Source organism: Carettochelys insculpta, chromosome 10 (genome assembly GCF_033958435.1).
Source record: "Carettochelys insculpta isolate YL-2023 chromosome 10, ASM3395843v1, whole genome shotgun sequence".
Lineage (NCBI taxonomy): Eukaryota > Metazoa > Chordata > Testudines > Carettochelyidae > Carettochelys > Carettochelys insculpta.
Window position 1 is genome coordinate 46,879,355 of NC_134146.1, and position 20,941 is coordinate 46,900,295.

The following is a 20,941-nucleotide window of genomic DNA, read 5'->3' on the forward strand; positions in this document are numbered from 1 at the left end:
CTGCGTGGTGCCTGTGGGGGAGGAGGGGGGTTTGGGCACAAATGTAAACCACTGAGAAGTTTCTCAGCCTCTTATGCAATCACAACCCCCACAACAGCCTTGCTGCCACGTGGTGCGCCGGGGCAGTGGCTGGCACTGGGCAGTGCAGAAAAAAATACCAATGTCTGAGACAGAACCACGAACTCCATGCTGGGGCTATTTGTAATGGGTAGATGCGCTCACAGCACTAATCCTGAAGAAAGGCAGACATTTCTCAGGCTCTCTTACAAACAGGAGTCCAGAGCCACAGGCTTCCTGGTCCCGATTTGAAATTCACGGTTTTCCTGTTACCTAATTCCTGCACACCTGGAGAGCAGTGGCCAGAGTGGAGCACTGAGGAGCATTGTGGGATACGTACAGGCCACCTTTGGAGGCTAATAAATTCCATTTTAAGACATGGAGCTTCCACACTGGCCTTTATATGAACTTTTAAATTCCAAGTTGATGCTACACCTAGCTGGTTCTAATAAACTATTTTGCTAGTCTTTAAAGTGCTGCTTGACTGCTTTTTGTTTTGATAGTGTATAGACTAGCACGGCTTCCTCTCTGTTACGAGCGCGTTCTGATGATATTATGGTGTCAATATTAGTGCTCCCCAAATTGAGCTAATGGTATTTACAGTGAAGACAGTCATGTGGCGATATCGAGCTACCTGCCCTAAATTTGAGTTTATCTCTGAGTGTAGACATTGTGGAAGTATAAGAGTTACATTATAAATATCACACTATGATACAATGTTGCTTCTGAGCTCAAGAAGGGGAAGTGACGTTGATGGCTGTGTGTAGGAAAGTAGGGTGGGTTTGGATGGAGCCAGGTGTGCCTGGGAAAGCAGGAGCCAGAGCAGTAGGTGCTAGCCGGTAATTAATTAAGGTAACCAGAGAGTCATTAACAGGAGATTGCTGAAGGTGATATGGAAATGAAGGTATGTGACTGGTCTCAGGGGCTACGGGAGATGAGTGTGAGTCTGGCTTTTTCTTTGTTTATGAATCACTTTCTTGTGCTGAATAAATGAAGAGACCCAAGCCCCAGGTGTCGGGGTTGGGGGGGACGGACACTCACGTTTCTGGATGTATTAGCAGAGCAGCTTTGCTAATAAACAGAGTGGTCTGACAAATTGTGAGTCTCTAGTCTAACTTTGACAACGTAGCCAAGGTGTCTGAGGAGCAGGTGTGGACCCGCAGACACTGCTAACAAAATCTCCAGTTAAGAGGGCTTGGGCATGCACATAGCCTGACATGGAGAACCCATTGGGGGATGCATCTTGAACACCCCGAGTTACTGTAGATGGTAAGTAACCTTCCCTCTCTGGGTGAGTTCTCAATTTGCGTGAAAACAGTCTCCAGGGCTTTCCCCAGCCTTTCTTCAAACTATATCATTAGCATTCAAACTGGCTGTTACCTTTGTGCACACGTAGTGGAAGCCAGTCATTCACCCTCCAAGTTTAGAGGTTAAGGTCTGGTGGGTGTGATTTGGCTAGCACAAAGGTACTTTTCAATACGTCATGCACTTTCCCCTCAGAGAATGCTTATAAAAGTGGAGAATCGCAGGCAGAAAATGGGAGGCAAAGAGGAGGGGATCAAAATTTATTGAGGAACAGCCAGAACCTTAAAAAAGACAGGCAGAATTCAGAGCTGCCCACAGCGTGGACAGGTAAGGCAACAGGGCAATGTTGGGGATCAGTGAGCTTTTAGTGGCTTTGGTCACCACTCTCTTTATTGTTCAGTTTCTGAAACTGAAGTGGGCATGTAGCCGGCTTCCTCCTGGACCAACTCCCCTCCCCTTCATCGGCGCCCTGTGGATGGTGGATTTCGCACACCCAGACGAGACTTTCACTAAGGTATTGTGCAGGTGCATGCAACTTTAACAAAGTAAATGGTAGCTAGCATGATCAAAATGCAAATGTAGAATAAGATACTCTGCAAGCTAAATAACATTTAATCTGGCTGGAGAAAGCAAATGATGGTCATAAACTCCATTGCCTGTTTGTGTGCAAAGTATGACATTAATGACACCTGCAGAGCAGAGGCTGAAGAAGAGTAAAATCTTCCTTACTCAGGCAAAATAATTGATTTGTTTAAAGGAGAGTGCATCAGTCCCTGACAGGCCACAAATAGGCTCTTAAATTTATATGCAACTATCTAGAGAACTTGAACTTTCGAGGTGCTGAGCTCTTACAGGTCAATGGAAGCTGTGGGTGTTACATATGGACATACCTGGATGCCCTACTTTGAAATCTATTCAGCTGTCACCTGGTTTCATTCAGGATTTCCTGCCACATTTGCTTGTATCCAAGGCATTTATGCTACACCAATGGAGGAGCTGGTCCTCAGCCGCCTCCCTACCCCACAGCCAATCCCATGGCTGGGGCTGTCAAGGTGCCCGTACTCAGTACCATCAAGTACTGGCCCAAAAAGCACGGGTCTTCACTGAGCCCATAATGCTTAATAGGCACCATCACATTTGCTTCTCTGGTAAGAACTGGTGGGGGGAGACACAAGTTCTTGCCCTTGCCTCAGGATCAGGGAGAAGGACCAGCCGCCGTGTGAGAGAGAGTAACAGACAGCGAGCTGTGCTAGTCTATATTCTGTCAAAACAAAAGAGCCGTCCAGTAGCGCTTTAAAGACTAACAAAATAATTTATTAGGTAGTGAGCTTTTGTGGGACAGACCCACGAATTATTTAAGGCACAGAGAACCAAAAATAGTGGTTCTCTGTGCCTTAAATATTGAGTCTGTTCCGGTATGGCTGTGGGCTGAAGAGGTGGGTCTGTCCCACGACAGCTCACCCCCCACCTCATAAATTATTTTGTTAGTCTTTAAAGTGCTACTGGATGGCTTTTTTGTTTTTTTTAGTGCAAGAGAGCTTTTTCAAACACCAGGGATAGACGAATGAGTGAGCGCAAATGGTTTGGCAGAAAATGACCAGCTGCCTTAGGCAGAAATTTTCCAATGATAACATGCAGAGAAAATTTTATTTTTGTTGCAAAGGATTGAGAAAACTAGGGCAGGTAAGAGGAACAGTGAAGGGGATGAGGCTGGGGGGACTAAATGAATCAGGATTTGTAATTGTTTGTAATTTGCCATGAGTGCTATTAAAGGAGAAAATGAGATGCTACAATGAATTCAGAAGGAAGTAGCTGCAAGGGACACTTACAAAGACTGAGACAGATAAGACTGGCTAACCACCGCATGTAACTAACCCCAGTAAACTGTGATTCCAAGGGACAATAATGCTACAAGAGGTCACTGTTGTGCAGTTGATCAGGCTGTCCACAGCAGTCTCTTCGGCTAATTACAGAACAAAAAGGATCCCCAGGACAGAATATGCATATTTCTTAGCAAACTTGATTGTAAGCAATTAAGAAGCAGTTCAAAAACCATGTTTAAATTGAATAGTGAATCATGAGAAAGCAGATCATAAATCAAGTGAATAGTTAATGGTCTAATTCTTAATCCAGTTTAGCAGTCTAATTCTTAGCCCCGTTTTAATACACACTCCTATAAGCACATTCACACACACACACTCACCCTCTGTGGCTGGCTGAACCCCAGATAATGTTGGTGAGTTTATTGAAGCAAGAGTCCAATGTGCACATCACTCCAATATGCCAAATCGATGGACTCTGGCCTGTGTGTCATATACATTCCCTTGGCAGATGCCAGTCTTCAGGAAGTCCAGTCCAGTCCGCTGGTCATGCACACAATTTGGGTGACGTGAAAGATAGTCCATTGATTGAACCCCCAATCCAGGTAGGGTGCTGCTAAGTTCATCGGTTGCACCCCTTCTTCCTCTGTGTGTGTGTGTGTTCCCATGACCAATTTTGGAACCTCCTGTTTATACCACCCAATTCTGCTTGCCTCGGCCACGAGCAATGAGCACCAGATTGTCCTCGATGTTAGTCCCTTCCTTGTTAATTTTTTATCTGGGTACTTGCCTCCGTTTGTGCACTTCTGCTGTCTTAGCATAAACAGTTCTGTTCTCAAGGTGGGTAACAAGTCCATAATTCACCTGTTCACTGGCTCATGGCCTCTCTTCAGCCTACTCACTGTTAATTTCCTCATGCTGAGCATTCACACTACCCATCATTTGTAACAATAACAACAGTCTCCCCTGAATGTCACTTACCACCTTTATTCAAAACAAAAAGCAGTCAAGTAGCACTTTAAAGACCAGCAAAATAGTTTATTAGGTGAGCTTTCATGGGACAGACCCAAGTGGGTCTGTCCCACAAAAGCTCACCTAATAAACTATTTTGCTGGTCTTTAAAGTGCTACTTGACTGCTTTTTGTTTTGATAGTGTATAGACTAGCACGGCTTCCTCTCTGTTACTATTCACCTTTATTCAGTGTGTTTTGCAATGCTTATACAGATGGTGTTAGAAGAGACACCACAGAATTGTTCCATTAACTGGGAGGCATGAGCCAAGTTCTACTCCTGGGACATCTTTCCAATCATGAGGTGAAATTCACCTGTGGTAACTCTAACCCCATTCTGTACAAGCCATTGAATCGGCATCCCCATGTTAGCTACAGAGACACCCTGTTGCATTATCTCATTGTTGGCTATGATGTTTGTCTGACTTGATCTCTTCTTTCACCATGGTTTGGGCTTTCACTGCAGCCTCCCTTACCCAACAAGAGTGGGACTATTGATTCCTTGTGTACAATTTTCCTGACTTGTGGTTTTCTGGCACTGATGATCTCTAGCTGTCACAGATATATGGCAACATCTTCACCGTGTGGCTGGGACATAGGCCTGCTATTGTACTGAATGGATTCCAAACGCTGAAGGACGGCCTGATTGTCCACTCTGAAGATGTTTCTGGACGGCCAAAGATCCCCTTTTTTCAGAAAATAAGTGGAGGAAAGGGTAACGTTTTCTTTTCTTAAAATTATACAGAAAAAAAAAGTGCATATGGTATGAAAATGTGCTGCTCTCTAATTCAGCAGCTCTCTCCCACGGGAGAGAGCTGCAAATGGTTAAAATCACTGCAAGAGTAATTGTTCTGCTACTAATCAATGAGGCAAGCAAACACTGAGGAGCAAAAACCTGACTAATAAGAATTTTGTCTGATGCATCAGCCAGGAATGTGAATATTGTTGGCATTATGCCCATTTTACATCTTCTTTACATGGTACCAGTTTTGAGATAGTAGTCACCTGGCTAGACAGCTTTTTCACCTGGGCAGAATCTTCCCACCTGCTGGGCTTGAGACTCTGCACTGTCTTTCAGACACAGCCACCCTTGCTGTTTTACTCATGACTTGCTTAAGGCAGCAAATTTCACCCCTGGAATTCCCCTCATCTCTAGAATTCCTCATGTGAATTCTCAACAGTAGAATTATCTCGCACGTGGAAGGGAGCGCAAATGATTTATGAAAACTACATCCTGAGTTTTTGAAGCCCTACTTCCTATTTCTTGTATAAGAGCCACACGACTTCGTAATATCAAGGCCTGTTCTGCAGTTGTTGCAGTCTTTGTCTAAAGTGGTTCAGCAGAGAGCCATAGTCTGGCTTCTGCGCTTAGAAAAAGAATGATTTGAGATGCAACCGTTACACTGTGAATGAATTTGCGTTGTACAAATAACAGTTCTTGATGGCCTCAGGTATTATTTTTTCAAATGGTCACACCTGGAAGCAGCAGAGACGCTTTGGGTTGATGGCCCTGAGGAACATGGGGCTGGGCAAAAAAGCCATGGAGCAGCGAATCCAAGAGGAGGCCCATCACCTGGTGGAGCACTTGCTGAGCAAAAGAGGTACATCATTGCCAGGACAATAGGGACTTTTCACTTACAGAACCATGTCTCTGTCCTGATAGCAAAAGGAGAGAACTCCAGGTCCCACATGGCTAGTATGGGAAGAGTTAACACTAGGACTTTATCCGATCGCAGGCGTTAATACACATTCTGAACCTGCATAAGTGAGGCTCTAATGCAGGCAGTAATCAGAGCCCTGCAGCTGGACCAAGATCCCATGGAACCCATAGGACCTGCTGCCATAATAGCAGAAGTGGGTGGGAGTATAGCAAGGTGAGGTCAGAGAAAGATTAAAAATAGTTCTGCTCAGGGACTCATTTTATCCAAGCTGGAGTCCAGTGCTATTGTAACCTTTGGGTGGGTTCGTGTCCACTTCATTGCCCTTCTCCTGTACCATAGAAAATTCGTTGGAGACCCAGAGTTCAGTGTCTAGGGATTTTCAGCAAGGCTTGAACAGGATCAACCTCCCCACCTTTAAGCCCCCAAAAGAACGAAAGAAACAAATTTAATTGAAGAACTTTATAAAACTTTATGACAAAGAAACAACTAATCATCTAATTTTTACAGCATAACATGGCTAATTCATAATTCACAGACATTACCATCACAGTTATACCTAGACAAAGAAAACAAATTAAAATCGAAACCATTCAGTGCCCACAGAAGCACAGTGAGAAGAAACTCGAGTTCTGGAAAACTTAGGCTGAGTTCCTCTCAGTCACAGTGTCTTTGATCACCAAAGCTACGTAGTCTGCTGCCTCCAAAACATCTTTTCTCCCTTTGCTCGTAGGAATCCTCCTAACGGGTTCCTCTGATGATTAGCCAGTCTGCTACATAATGAGACAGTCACTCAGTTAAGTGTGTAAATCTTACAAAACAAAAAAAACAAACCCACCAAACCTGTTACAAGGAAATACGAAACGGAGAACAGCAAAATCTTGCTGACTCTTTCCCTTTGCTATAATTAACACTGATCATGCTTCCCTCTTACAGGAAAACAAAAAAGCAGCCCTGTAGCGCTTTAACAACTAACAATATATTAATTATATATATAATTTATATGATAAATATGTTAATAATATAAAATTGCAAGTCGTTAAAGCGCTACAGGACTGCTTTTTTGTTTGTGAAGCTAGACTAACATAGCTATCGCTCTGAGACCCCTCTTAGAGGGTGGACAATATCTCTAACCTGCTGCAAAATGCTGCAGCGACTGGGGTAACAGCCTGCTTTCTGCTTTTGTCTCCACTTTGCCCCTCCCACACAGGGCACATGGCTCCCTCCAAGCAGCTGCCCTGAGCCCAGGAACAGGGAACCTGTCTTGGTGCAGCCCCAGAACGACCACTCCCACTTCCAGAAGCTTTGGGATGTGGAGCGCTAAATCTGCCCAGCAACAGCACCCCAGAGCTCCCTTCTACTTGCCCTGCCATGAGTCTCTAAAAAGATCTCTCCCATGAGTTACTCAAGCTACGGCGAATATGTGGAACATGAGAACTCAGTGGATGCACTCACGGGAAAAAAAATAGTACAAACTCAGCTGTATCCAGCTGAACTTCACTGAACTGTCCTCTGAATGGTGACAAGTATCAGAGAAGTAGACATATTAGTCTGTATCTTCAAAAACAACAAGAAGTCCTGTGGCACCTTATAGACTAACCGACATTTTGGAGCATAAGCTTTCATGGGCAAAGACCCGTGTCATCAGATGCATCTAATCTAAGACATTAATAGTGAAGGGTGTAGAGGAAATTCAGGTGCATCTGATGAAGTGGGTCTTTGCCCACGAAAGCTGATGCTCCAAAATATCAGTTAGTCTATAAGGTGCCACAGGACTTCTTGTTGTTTTTACTCTGATTTATGTTCATCTTAAATAATGTAGGGTCAAGAACAAATCCCTGTGATACCCGACACCATAAACACACACTCAGCGATGAGTCCCCATTTACAAATACATTTTTGAGACCTATGAATTAGACCAGGGGTCAGCAACCCCTGGCACATGTGTCAAGAGTAGCATGTGAGCCAATTTTTATCAGCATGTGAGGTGGGAGCTCGGGCTCACCCCCCCGCAGCCCGCTCCCTGCAGCTGGGAGCTTGCTCAGATAAAGGACCAGCTAATGATACCAACCACCTCCTAAACAGTAATGCTCTACGTCTTAATTTATTTATTGGTGAAGTTCTTGTAAGTAGGACTATTAGTGCCTTTTAAAAGTGTCACTGGCACTCGGCTGGTACCTAGAGGTCAAATTTTGGCCGTCCGCGTCAGAAAGGTTGGTGACCTCGGAATTAGACATTTCTATGTCTCTTTAAGGTGTGCTAGGTTAATTCTGTATTGGTCCTTTTTTAAGTGAACTGTCAAGCAAGGGGATGTTGTGAATGCCAAGACTATAACAGTAACAGCGAGGGAGCCGTGCTAGGCTATATCCTCTCAAAACAAAAAGTAGTCCAGTAGCACTTTAAAGACTAGCCAAATAATTTACTAAGTGAGCTTTCGTGGGACAGACCCACTTCTGGATCTACTTGGCTGCTTTTTGTTTTGAAGACTATAACAGGTTTTTTAACAGCAACGAAGGGTCCTGTGGCACCTTATAGACTAACAGAAGAGTTTTGAGCATGAGCTTTCGTGAGCACAGACTCACTTCATCAGATGCATCAGATGAAGTGAGTCTGTGCTCACGAAAGCTCATGCTCAAAATTTTTCTGTTAGTCTATAAGGTGCCATAGGACCCTTCGTTGCTGTTACAGATCCAGACTAACAAGGCTACCCCTCTGATACTTAACAGGTTTTTTAAAAACCTAGATAAATTCATGGAGGGTAGGTCCATCATGGCCATTAGCTAGGATGGGCAGGAATGGTGTCACCTGGGATTGGGTGAGAGAGGAGAGATCACTTGATGATTACCTGTTTCATTCATTCTCTCTGGGGCACCTGGCAGTGACCGCTGTAAAACACAGGATACTGCTGGACCATTGGTCTGATCCAGTGTGGCAGATCTTATGTTCAGTACCAAGTCAAATGCCTTGCAGAATTCTTAACACTAATACCTTTATCAAGCTCACCTTGTCGCCTCGTCAGGAGAAGATACCAAATTAATTTGACAGGATCTATTGTCCATAAACCGATGTTGATTGACGTTAATTATCCTCCTTTAATGCTTTATTAATAGAGTCCTGTATAAGCACCTCCATGTACCGGGGTGGGTGTGTGTGTGTCGGGGGGAGGTTGGGGAGAGCAGTCTTGGCTGTTGCTTCACCTGGGCATTCACACCCAGCAGGTGGTCTGGTAGGACCACCCATCTGACCACTTTTCTAGCAACAGTTGGCCAAACCTTTTCAATCAAGCTTAATTCATGTCAGCTGGCCAGGGTTTAGTGGCAGACGCCTGGGGGCTGCTTAAGCACCTTAGAAAATCAGATCATGATTAATTTGGTGTTTACTTATGGAGACGGAAACCTACTTATGCAAAATCAGGTTCAGGGAGTGTGTATGTTGAGAGTGCTTGATCCCCCTGCAATACCACAGCATCAGAACCACTCGGCATGAGAGAGGCCTGCTAAATCATGGCCTGCACAGGATTCATCTCCTGGTAGATATAGGGAGGAACAGTGTTGGAGGACATTCAAACAAAACTTCATCACTACATTTGCAGGAGAGCCTCTGGATCCTTCTTTCCACATCTTCTATTCGGTCTCAAATGTGACTGTGGCTGTGCTATCTGGCCATCGCTTTTCCCCTGAGGACAAATATTTCCTCCAGCTGATTGAAAACTTTGACAACCTGATCAAATTTGGAGGCAGTCTTAGTGAAGTGGTGAGTACGTACAAGCTCTTCTCTTTATTTTATCTGTATGCAAAGCAAAGGCAGGTTTCTCACCTCAGGAAGAAGGGAGTGAGCTTTTGGCATGGAGAAGTTCACTAAGTATTACACAATTTGACTACCTCTATGCCAGGCAGAATAAGTCAACCATAGATACGCAATTCTAGCTACAGCAATTGTGGAGCTAAAATCGACGCATCTGTGCTGAGCTCACTTCGCTGTCCTTACTCGGGATAGCCAAAGGGAGAGTTTTCCTCATCAACCTTCTTACTCCTCTTATCACATGAGGAGTACAGGGGTCAACTGTGACCTTTCAGAGGTCAATTTCACACGTCCGTACAATCCACATGAAATTGAACCCTGGAAGACCGACCCCGAGTGGGTCGATTCAGAGTTGATCTTCTAGGGGAATTGTAGACGTAGCCTTAGTGAAGGCAGGTGTACCAAAGGGGGGGACTAAAGAAGGTTTCCAGTTTTTGGAGTAAATAGACCCTTAGTTGGCTAACTCCAGATAGCCATCTTTTTGTCAACAATCAGTGCCACAGCCTCTTCTCCTTGATGCTTTGATATTGCGTACCTTCAACGCTTGGCGGATGCTTCAGCCTAAAGGCATGAGGCACACACAGGTGTTAGACCATGCATACCTGTAATGCAGCCTCACCTGTTAGTCTTAGATTGAGACAAAGCCTGAAGCTTCAACACATGAAATTTTTTCAGCTGTTCGTGTTGGGCCAGCTTCTAGGGCGTGGTTGCTCTTACAGCAGGCTATATGAAGAGCTTCTGGCTGCTAAAACTAAGCACACTTAGTATCAGCAGGCCCTGGGTCTCCCCCGCCTTGGGAACCTTCTCACTTCTCCCAGCCTGTCTTCCATCCCCGATACAAGTTCACCACTGGTCAGCCAGACAGGAATGGGCAGGGAGTCGTGGCAGCTGTTGGTATGGTGGCTCAGGGACAAATTGTCATATATCATTCTCAGCTATAAAAAAAAATGGAGTACTTCAGCTTCTTCCGCATCGTCTGTCGCTAGGTTGCCTTCCCCATTCAGTAAGGGTCCCACGCTTTCCCCGACTTTGTTGCTATCATACCTGTAGAAATCCTTCTTGTTACCCTATGTATCCCTGGCCAGCTGCAAATCCATTTGAGCTTTGGCCTTTCTGATTACAACCCTGCATACTCAAACAATATTTTCATACTCTTCCCTCTCATATTGTGGATGGGAAGGTCCAGGTTGAACATTAGTAAAAACTTTTTCACTAGGAGGGTGGTGAGGCATTGGAATGGTCTACCCAGGGAAGTAGGGGAGTCTCCATCCCCGGAGGTGTTTAAGTCTCGTCTCGACAAAGCCCTGGCTGGGCTGATCTGATGCGTTGGTCCTGCTTAGAGCAGGGGGCTGGACTTGATGGCTTTTTTAGGTCTCTTCCAGCTCTATTGTTCAAAGATTCTATGAGTCTATGATTCATCTGTCTAAGCTGCCACTTCTTGTAAGCTTCTTTTTTTTGTGTTTAAGCTCATTGAAGATTTCTCTGTTAAGCCAAAATGGTCACCTACCATATTTGCTAGTCTTTCTACATGCTGGGATGGTTTGTTCTTGTGCCCTGAATAGGGCATCTTTAAAATACATCCAGTTCTCCTGGACTCCTTTCTCTTATAAGACTCCAAACAGATCCTGCCCATCTCTGAGGGAGCCAGTTTGCTTTTTTGAAGTCTAGGTTCTATATTCTGCTGCTTTGCTTTTTCCTCTCTTCAGGATCCTGAACTCAACCATCTCATGGCTGCCACTGTCAAGGTTGTTGCCTACTTCTACTTCCCCTACCAATCCCTCCCTGTTTGGGAGCAGCAGGTCAAGAGGAGCAGGGCCCCTGCTTGGTTCCTCCAAGAAATTGTCCTCAACACTCTCCAAAAACTACCCGGATTGTCTGTTTATGGCTGTGTTGCTCTTCCAGCAGATCTCAGAATGACTGAAATCCCCCATGAGAGCCAGGCCCTGTAATCTAGAAGTTTCTGTTTAATTGTTTGAAGAAACCCTCCTCCTCGTAGTCTGAGGGTTTATAGCAGACGCCCACCACAACATCACCTTTAAACTTAATCCAAAGACTCTCAACATGCTTTTCTCCTGTTTCATATAGGAGCTCAGAGTAATACCATACTTCTGTCTTACATACAGTACAACTCTTCCACCTTCCCCCCCACTCGTCTTTCTAAACCCTTTATACCTATCCATGAGAGTGTGCCAGTCCTGTGAGTTACCCCACCAAGCCTATGTTATTTCAATCACCTCATCGTTCCTTGACTGTGCCAGGGCTTCCATCTCTTTAGTGTTTCCCAGGCTTCTTGCGTTCGTGTACAGGCACCTAAGATAACTAGCCAATTGTTCTACTGTTTCAATATGAATCAGAGCCAGACAGCTGAAAAGCAGAAACATCTGAAAGAACTAGAGGTGCTAACAAACAGCGGTAATTAGTCACCAGCTGGCAATAGGATATCATGGCAAAAATGACTTTCTGTCCCAGCAGGATTTTCTGTCCATGCCTAGCCAGGGGTGCTGGAACAATTTGTAGAGTGGGAGTGCTGGGAGCTGTTGAACCAAACTGGAAACCCTGTGCAGAATGCAAACTGCTTCAAGCCAGGGAATGCTGCAGCACACCCCAAACTCCCTTGATCCTGCCTCTGTGAGTGGAGGAAGCAGACAGCTGAACCACAGCTTCTCTTTTTGAATCGGTTTTCTTTACCTTCTCCTTTCTGGGCTCTGGGGCTGTTGCACAATAGTGTTTTAGCCATGTGCCTGAGTAAATATAACTGGAGTCCCAAGGCTGAAACTCCCACGCAGGATGCCCAAATGTGCCCCACCAAGTAAATGGCACGATTTTGCCCAGATATGTTATTGTTTTGAGAGACCTACGACGAATTTGTTAAGAGCAGCGAATGAAAGCATCTCACCTTTCCCCCTCTCGCAGCTGTATAATGTTTGCCCCTGGCTCATGGATCACCTCCCAGGGCCTCACCAGAAGGCATTAGATAGCCAAGAGTTTATCCACTCTTTTGCAAGGAAGGAGATCAGAAGCCATCAAGAGAGTGGATCACCTGATGAGCCACAGGATTTCATTGATTTCTACATGATTCAGACAGACAAAGTAAGCGTGCTGTATGGGATGAGTGTGGTTTTAGGTCTTCACTGCTGTCTTCGAAGCTGCCTCATCCATAGGATGCTTTGGGGAAGCAGCTCCAGGCCCTACACTTTGGGGAACCCCATGGCGGCCACTTCAACTGTCCTATGGATGGGACATGTGGGGCCCAGAGCAGCCCAAAGGGGTTTCCAGGGGGTCTGGTGTGGGGTGGCAGCAGTGGGTGGCCCTGCTCCTGCACTCGCCATGGCAGTGGGAAATGGAGCAACCCGGCAACCTGAGCTACTCCACCCCAAAGCCCTCTCCCAGCCCGCCGTGCTCCACCTCACCACGGTGTTTTGTCCATGGGAGTAGGACCAAGTTAATTGATTTTCTAGACAATCTGGGAAGTGATTCTTCCTTAAATACTCTAAGACCCTAATATTAGTTAGTACCCAGAGGCACTGAGACCTCATACTAGGGTGAGTGAAGTCTCTGCTCTGCAGCCTTGGCTGAGCGCCAGCTGGCCTTTAGCTCATGTGGTAGAGCATAGGGCTTTAGCTTCTATGATTGCAGGTTCAGTCCCTGGTACTGGCAACCTGGGTCTGTGGGCATTACATTAGATGAATGCTTTAACAGATGGGAATGAGCTATTACTGCCCAGTAACTTAAATGCTTAGTGATGGAGTGGAATTAATAGTGAGCAGAAATACACATGGGAACCTCCATGATTCAGACCTTGGCTCACTGAGGCTCCCCAGCTGGAGGAAAAGCAGAACAGTGAAGTGATGGTCTGGAGGCTTTCCTTGCAACCCCAACTGCTCCCACAGTGCCTGGGAACAGCGGGAAACCACATTTACCCTCTGGTGTCAGGGGGTGCCAGGTAAGTGCTCCATCAACCTGAGCCCCGATCCCGCTCATGCACCCTCCCTCCTCCCAGACACACCCATCAGCACCCTCAGAAAATTTCATAATCCAGCATTCCCTATTTCCCAGGGTTGCTGCATTAAAGAGGGTCAAGTGAACATCTTTCAGTCAAAACTCAGAGCCATCAGTATTGTGAGTCGTAAATAGAACGAGGATTGAAAATATACGTCATACAGCACTAGACAAACTTCATGGGTTTTTAAAAATGAATCACAAGCCTACTGGATTCACAGAACACATTAGATCTAATATTTGATAGGGTTCATAGACTTTTTCATGTGAAAATGTTCTTGTCTGCAACAACAGTGCCCATGGAAAATGTCCTCTAGTTCAGTGTTTCTTAAACTTTTTGGGACCACAGAACACCAAATAATATTTTTTTATGCTGAACACCTATAAATGTTGCTGTCAGACCAAAAAAATAAAAACTAAACACCAACATGGACAGCAAAAACAAAACCAAGTAATTTAATCGGGTATCATAGCAATGAAGTAACTCTGTATCTGGTTTTAATGACAGAAAATATAGACCATCAGTGCATCACATCCAAAAAGTGTCAGACACTTGGAGCACACCTGTGAGTTGTTCCTGGAACACCAGTGTTCTGCGGAACATAGTTTAAGAGACATTGCTCTAGCTGGCTTGGAAACGGACACTAGGACACTGAACAGAAAAAACTGTGTGAAGGACCCCAAACAATTTAGAATTGTACCTCCTTACAGAAGTAAGCGAATAATTAATATTTTTGGTTTGGGGTCCAAACTGAAAAATCCGAAGGGAAAAAAAAAAAGATGCAGGCTGAAAACACCTGAAAAATAACTGAAAAAAGATCATTTTTGGGTTGAATGTAACAGTATTCGGAGTAAAATGGGTTGCTTTTCAGTTAGTTTTGGGGTGCTTTGCACCCTTTGAAAATAAATATTGCTAGATTTCCAAACAAAAAGTTAGAAATGTTTAGACCATTTTTCATTTTTTTTTTAATCTTCTTTCTTTGGCTGAAACGATTCACCACATTCAACCTGCACTCACACATAGGTTTTGGTACCCCGAAAGATGCATTTGTTATCAGATTTGCTATCTGGGGAAAAAACTGACTGGATCTAGTTTTTCATCATTACCATAGCATCCAGGAGACTTTCTACCCAGCCTAGGGGATTCTTATCTAGTTGGTCAGTGTGTCAGGCCATGAATAAATGTCTCCCGATGTGAGGCACTGCCAATAGTGTTCACAGAGCCCCCAGTTCCTGCTGCCTCCTTTACTACCTAAGAAAAATCACAGATATAAATCACTGCTCATAGAATCATATGGTCGGAAGAGACCTCAGGATGTCATCAAGTCCAACCCTCTGCGCAAAGCATGACCATTCCCATAGCATAGTTGCCCCCCTCCCCCCAGCAGCACTTCATGAACTTTCATGAGCTTACCTGGACTTAAGGCAAGCAGAGGATACTCTGCATATGTCTTGTTGAGAATTGACAGGTTCTGAGTTTGAACAGTACTAACTACAAAGTAATTAGGTAAATCCTGACCCTGTGAGGTGCTGCCAGCAGAAACAAACAAACCACCTAACGTCCCTGGGACTGTCTATCAGTTCAGCCAGTAGGATTCTGCAACTTTTGTGGTGGAAGCAAAGAAACTTTTCTTCACATGCTGCACAGCCAAGGGGTCAGATTCCAAAGCTCTTTCTGTTGCAGTGGGTCCAATTGGGAGGGAGATTTCAGCTGCTAGTGTTCGAGCCTCCCAGTCGTTTAGTTCTTAACAGTCCCTCTGAATACAATCACTGTTTCCAACCCTGGAGCACAAAGAAAGCTCGATTGTCAGGGTGCTGCATGTGGAAACAAGGAAGGAGCATGGAGGGATAGACACCCCCTCCCACCGGTTCATGTTTCTCAGTGTTTCTTTAAAAACAAATGCAGGGTTTTGTTTTGTAAAGTTGTAGACACAGCACATTGCTGGGCATTAAACCAGTACAGAGTGACACTCATTGCTACCTCCTTTGCCCTAACCTCCAACCTCTGACTGTCACCTGCAGAGCAAGGCTGATCCCCAATCGACCTTTGATGAAGACAACCTGGTCCAGACAGTTTTCGACCTTTTCTTAGCTGGCACAGAAACCACAACCACCACCATGTGCTGGGCAATACTTCTTATGATCCTTTATCCAGACATCCAAGGTGAGGGGGAAGGTACATGCACCATAGATAAGGTTATTATTTATGCAGAAAGTACCCACACATCTGGTGGCCACCCCGCATCCTTTATGCATACACAGGACCATCATCTGTGTGCATTGTCCAAAAGGAGGGCCTTGAAGCCTTTGGCCACCTTTCTATATCCCAGCTACTGCTTTGGTCTTGCTAGAATGCCTTTTTACTTGCTGGAATCTGTTTAAAACCATTGCACCCTGGTGGCACGAGAGAGCTCCCCTTTCCTGCTGAGACAACGTATTGATTGCTCTGTACTTTAAACTCACCTGGGTCTTATTCCCACTTGATCTCCCATAACATAAAACTTTGCTGTTCTTCTAGTACCAACCCCCGCCCCCCACAACTCTGTATTACACGGGTCTGGGCACAGCACAGAAACAGAAGTCTCGTCCATGAAATGAAGCCAGGGAAAGCTTTCTCCGGGCAGCAGGCTTGTTGCTGTCTGCCTGAGAAGCAGATGCCATAGAGTGATAGAATTGTGGGATGGAAGGGACCTCCAGAGGTCTTCTAATCTAGTCCCCTGCACTCCTGGCCATGATTGGGTCCTGGTGGGGCTGCTCTTCATATGAGGGAAAACATGAGGAAAGCTCTGCATTAGAGCCAAGATTTGTCTGGGTCTCTGTGGAATTTGCTGATAATCTCTTCCAGGTACCGAGATGCACCAGTTACTGTAAAACAAACCAGCAGTCATGGAGCACTTTAAAGACTAACAAAATGATTCACTAGGTGATGAGCTTTCATGGGACATACCCACTTCTTCAGCTCAATAGCATTTCCAGTACAGACTGGCAGTTATATAACACAGAGGTCCAAAAAAAATGAAATAAAAACTGACAACAGATACATGCAACTAAAGTGGGGCCTAAGGGGGAGAGATACTAATTGTCTTGGCGGAGATCATTACAAATACTGGGAAAGAGTCCTTGAAATGCATGAGATAATTGCTGTCTCTATTGAGACCAAGTGATAATGTATCGATTTTGAGCATAACTCCACTTCACACATCTCCCTTTGTAACCTGCTGTTAACGTCTCTTTGTCGTAGGGCGCAGTTTCAGTAAACTCTTTCATATTCTGCATTCTGTCATCCAGAACTCTCAGATAACCACCTTTCTAACCATACACAAATCTTAGTTACATTTTCCATAAGTATGGTATAGTGAGAGTAAATACAAATAAATACAGTGTAAGTTTATAGTGTACACTGCCACTGTTGTTGGTAAATCAAGTACTCTGCATACATTTTTGTTTGTTTCTTAGTATCTAATCTTGGTTTTTCTTTAGCGTTATGCATTCTAGGTGCACCTCTCTCTTACCCAGAATATTTGAATATCCAGCAACCTCCTGGTCCTGGGACTGCCGGATATGAAAGAGTTTACTGTATTTGCTAACTTTGTCCTGCTCTCTCACTAATCTTAACTCAGCAATAAAGGAGAAATTCAAACAGGATTCCAGCAGGGGAAAAAAGGCTCCAGGTTTAGGGTGACTGGATGTCCCGATATTATTGGGACCCTACCAATATGAGAGACTTTGTCTACTCCAGCCTGAAAAATGGACCCTGATTTTTCTCGCTTGCTACTTGACCAACTTCTCCAGGACCGAAACACACACACAGCCCAAAATATGCATCCTTAATGTGTCTCCTCAGAGAAGGTCCAGAAGGAGCTGGATGCTGTGCTGGGGGCCTCCCAGTTAATCTGCTATGAAGATCGGAAGAAACTGCCCTACACCAACGCTGTGATTCATGAGATCCAGCGCTACAGCAAGATTTTGCCACTCGGGGTTCCTAGAGAATGCGTAAAAGATACAGTGCTGCAGGGATATCACATTGAAAAGGTACAGTGCCGTTTTCTTCTCTTTCGTTGCCTGGTCTTTAGACTGTGTTTTAATTCTGTTCTGCTGAAGAATCCCCAGTTATTGTTCTCTGGCTCTTGCTCCAAGAGCAGCCCCAGAATTGTTATTCCCTTTGTTAGACAGTTGGGAACCTCGCTGCGCACAGTTACAACACTCATGCTCGGCACTCTCTTTCCTGGTTGCAAATATAGGTCACTTATGCATTCAGCACAGTGACAAACACCCCAACTCAGTGCAGCCAGATGTACACACTGTTCCTTGCAGAACAACCTGATGTCATCGTCTCCCTCATCTTCCCCATCAGCACTTGCCGGCCATCATTGTGGCACCTCCCAAAGACGACATCTCTTCCTTCTACTGCCCCGCGGCTCGGATGCCACTTTTATAAGCCATATCACGCTGCTCTGTTTGGTGCCTATTCAGTAGCTGATTTTCTGCCTTCTCCTACATTTATATTTCTTCTGATTTCTTACTAATGGTCGAGTGTCTTTTTCCTATGGGTGAGTGTATCAGCAATGCCCACTTACTATCATATGCAGTAAACCCACAAGTTAAGGGCAGTTGCATTCCTGCAACCCCTGCATAACTCAAATTTTTGTGCGAGTTGAGGGGAGATGAGAACCTGGCTCTGGCTTGGTTCACAGCTCCCCTGGGCTTGCATGAGGGGGGAAGCTGACAGGACTGGTCAGTTTCCTGGCTTGCAAAGTGGTGGGGAGCCAGGAACCAGGGGGACAGCCTGGTTCCCATCTCCCTGCTGCTTGCAGGACCAGGAAACTAACTAGCTGGTCAGTTGCCAGGGTCTTGCCAACACAGGGGAGCTGGGAACCAGATTGCTGCTTGGCTCCCAGCTCCCTGCACCTTGCAGGAACCAAGAAGCTGACCAGCCATGAGGTGGTCAGTTTCCTGGGTCCTGCAAGTGGCAGGGAGATGAGTAGCTGAAAAGGGTAGGGACTTAAGCATGCTCCTGTGACAATCTTCTTTAGCACAACCTGTACGTTAAAGGTCACTATCATACATGGAGCTTGTTAGCTGATCACCAGCTATCTAAATGGAAGATCCCAAACGGATACGCTAACTTTGCCTGAGCTCAACATGGTGTGCCTGCGGGCAAAGGGGGCAACTGCATCAGGGCCAGGTGGGTTTAAGGGGGCCTGGGGCTACCACTGCCCGGGTCCTTTTAAGTAGCACTGCCATACATAGCAGCATGGTAGGAGTGTGGGGAGCCCCAGAGGTTGGCTCTGTGGAGCTGGGGAGTGGGAGCAGGGGCGGAGGCTGTAACCAGGTGAATGAGAAGGGAGGGAGCAAAGAAGCCAGGCTGGGACCAGAGCAGGGTACTGGGCTGAGAAGAGAAGGAGGGACTCGAGCTCTGGCGTAGAGATGGGTGTGGGACTGTGGAGGGCGAGGGCCTAGTGGGGTGGAGGAACTGGGCTAAGAAGGGAAAAGAGTGGAGGGGTGGGACAAAGGTGGGCAGGGATGGCTGGGAGAAAGGAGCCGATCTGCTCTGGGGTGGCACAGGATAGCTGTGGTGCAAAAATGGACACGGGGGAGGTCAGAGAGGGGCAGACGCTGAGCTCAGGACTGCTGAGGGGGAGCTGTGCAGGGGTGACTTTGGTGGCAGAGATGGGTAGGAGGGGCACCTCCCTGCAAGTGGGGGAGGGGGTTGTGGCCAACCAGGGGGTCCTCTGATTGCTGCTCGGGGTTTCCCTGGTTGGGAGCTGGCGTGTGGTCTGGTCTGAGGGAACGGGACCCAAGGCCCAATGATTGTGCTGTCCTGGGGCTGGAATTCCTGTCAGCGGGCCTGCCTGCAGAGCAGGAGTGAGGCAGAAGCACTTGGCCAGTGCACCACCTCAAATTGCCACACCAGTCGTCTTAGCAGGACCCTTTAAATCATGAACGGAGCCTGTGTGGTGCAGTCCAGGCAGCAGTAAGAGCCGGGGTTGGGGGGGCCCAGCCCTGCCCTGCCCTTCTGCCTAAGACCCTACCCCTTTCATGGGGGCCCAGAGCCGCCCCTCCACTCCATCTTGCCCAGAGTCTGGCGAATTCTGTCACCAGCCCTGCAAGCGCATATACAATTGACCTGATTCTCTTTTTCTGCTGAGCTCCTTCCACTTTCTTCCAGCACCTAAATGATAAAGCAGATGGATGAGGAGACTGGGAAACACCCCTTATTTCAGGGAGCTCCTCAGTCAGTACAGGGTCAGCGGGGACCGTATCCCTTCTCCGTTTATTAATCTCACACTGAACATCCTTGTTTTTCAAATTCCATATCAGCCCATTGAACTCTTGTCACTGTCCTGGCTACTTTCACAGAAGGAAAATAGACCTGCCTGTCTAAAGCAATGGTTTAAAAAGACCAACCGTTGCTCTTTCAGCTTACGACAGGGAGGGTTCTGGGTGTAAGACTGGTCTCTGTGTTGCTGGGGTTTCCAGCCATATGACTACCATCATCTGATTCCAAAGGCCAAATAGAAATATAGTGTCTAACAAACCCCACATTTATTCCTGAGGGCCTGCGGTTTTCTCTAGGGGTGGGTCTACACAGCAAAGTTATTTTGGAATAACAGCTGCTATTTGAAAATAGCTTGGCAAGCATTTGCACAGCAAAAGCGCTACTTTGAAATAATTTTGAAAGAGTGGACGGCTTATTTGAATGTGTATAAAACTCATCCTACAAGGAATAGCACCTGTTCTGAAACATATAGATAGAGAATAGGGGCTATTTCAAAATAGGAGGCTCCAGTCCTCCCTAGGGTGGCCTTTAATGCGATTCAACGTCCCATCAGTGTGGACGCTCTATTTTGAAACAGCTGAGCACCATTTTGATGCACATTTTGGCTGTTTCCACATGTCACTTTTCCCAAAAGCGGCATGCGAATAAATGGTCTGAAAAATGCTAAAGAGCTGTGGATGTAAATTTCTGGTGCCTTATTAGCATACAGTCACATGATTTGGCATCCAGAAGAAACTCTTCTGGACTCCAAAACAGTGTGTAGAGCTGTGGCCCCTGGCGAATCTCCTGGAAGGAAATTTTCAGGAAGAAGGGGCTTCCAGAAGGAGGATTTCCTTCCCGGAGACCCCCCGGGGGCCACACCTCTACACACTGTTTTGGAGTCCAGAAGAGTTTCTTCTGGACTCCAAATCATGTGACTGTATGCTAATGAGGTGCTGGAAATTTACATCCACGCCTCATTAGCATTTTTGGGTCGTTTATTAGCGTGTTCCTTTCGGAAAAAGTAGCATG

General features: G+C 45.9%; 1 protein-coding gene across 1 annotated transcript in view; it reads left to right on the forward strand.

Annotated features, from left to right (window-relative positions):
• Positions 1 to 1,663: 1,663 nt before the first annotated feature.
• LOC142018234 (cytochrome P450 2J2-like) overlaps positions 1,664 to 20,941 on the forward strand; it is a 56,631-nt gene continuing 37,353 nt past the window's right edge. Inside the window, exons 1-6 of the mRNA XM_075003831.1 lie at positions 1,664 to 1,876; positions 4,754 to 4,907; positions 5,644 to 5,793; positions 9,443 to 9,603; positions 15,673 to 15,814; positions 17,495 to 17,682. Of these exons, the coding sequence (XP_074859932.1) occupies positions 1,706 to 1,876; positions 4,754 to 4,907; positions 5,644 to 5,793; positions 9,443 to 9,603; positions 15,673 to 15,814; positions 17,495 to 17,682 (966 nt within the window). The 5' untranslated portion in view covers positions 1,664 to 1,705. The remainder of the gene's footprint in view (positions 1,877 to 4,753; positions 4,908 to 5,643; positions 5,794 to 9,442; positions 9,604 to 15,672; positions 15,815 to 17,494; positions 17,683 to 20,941) is intronic.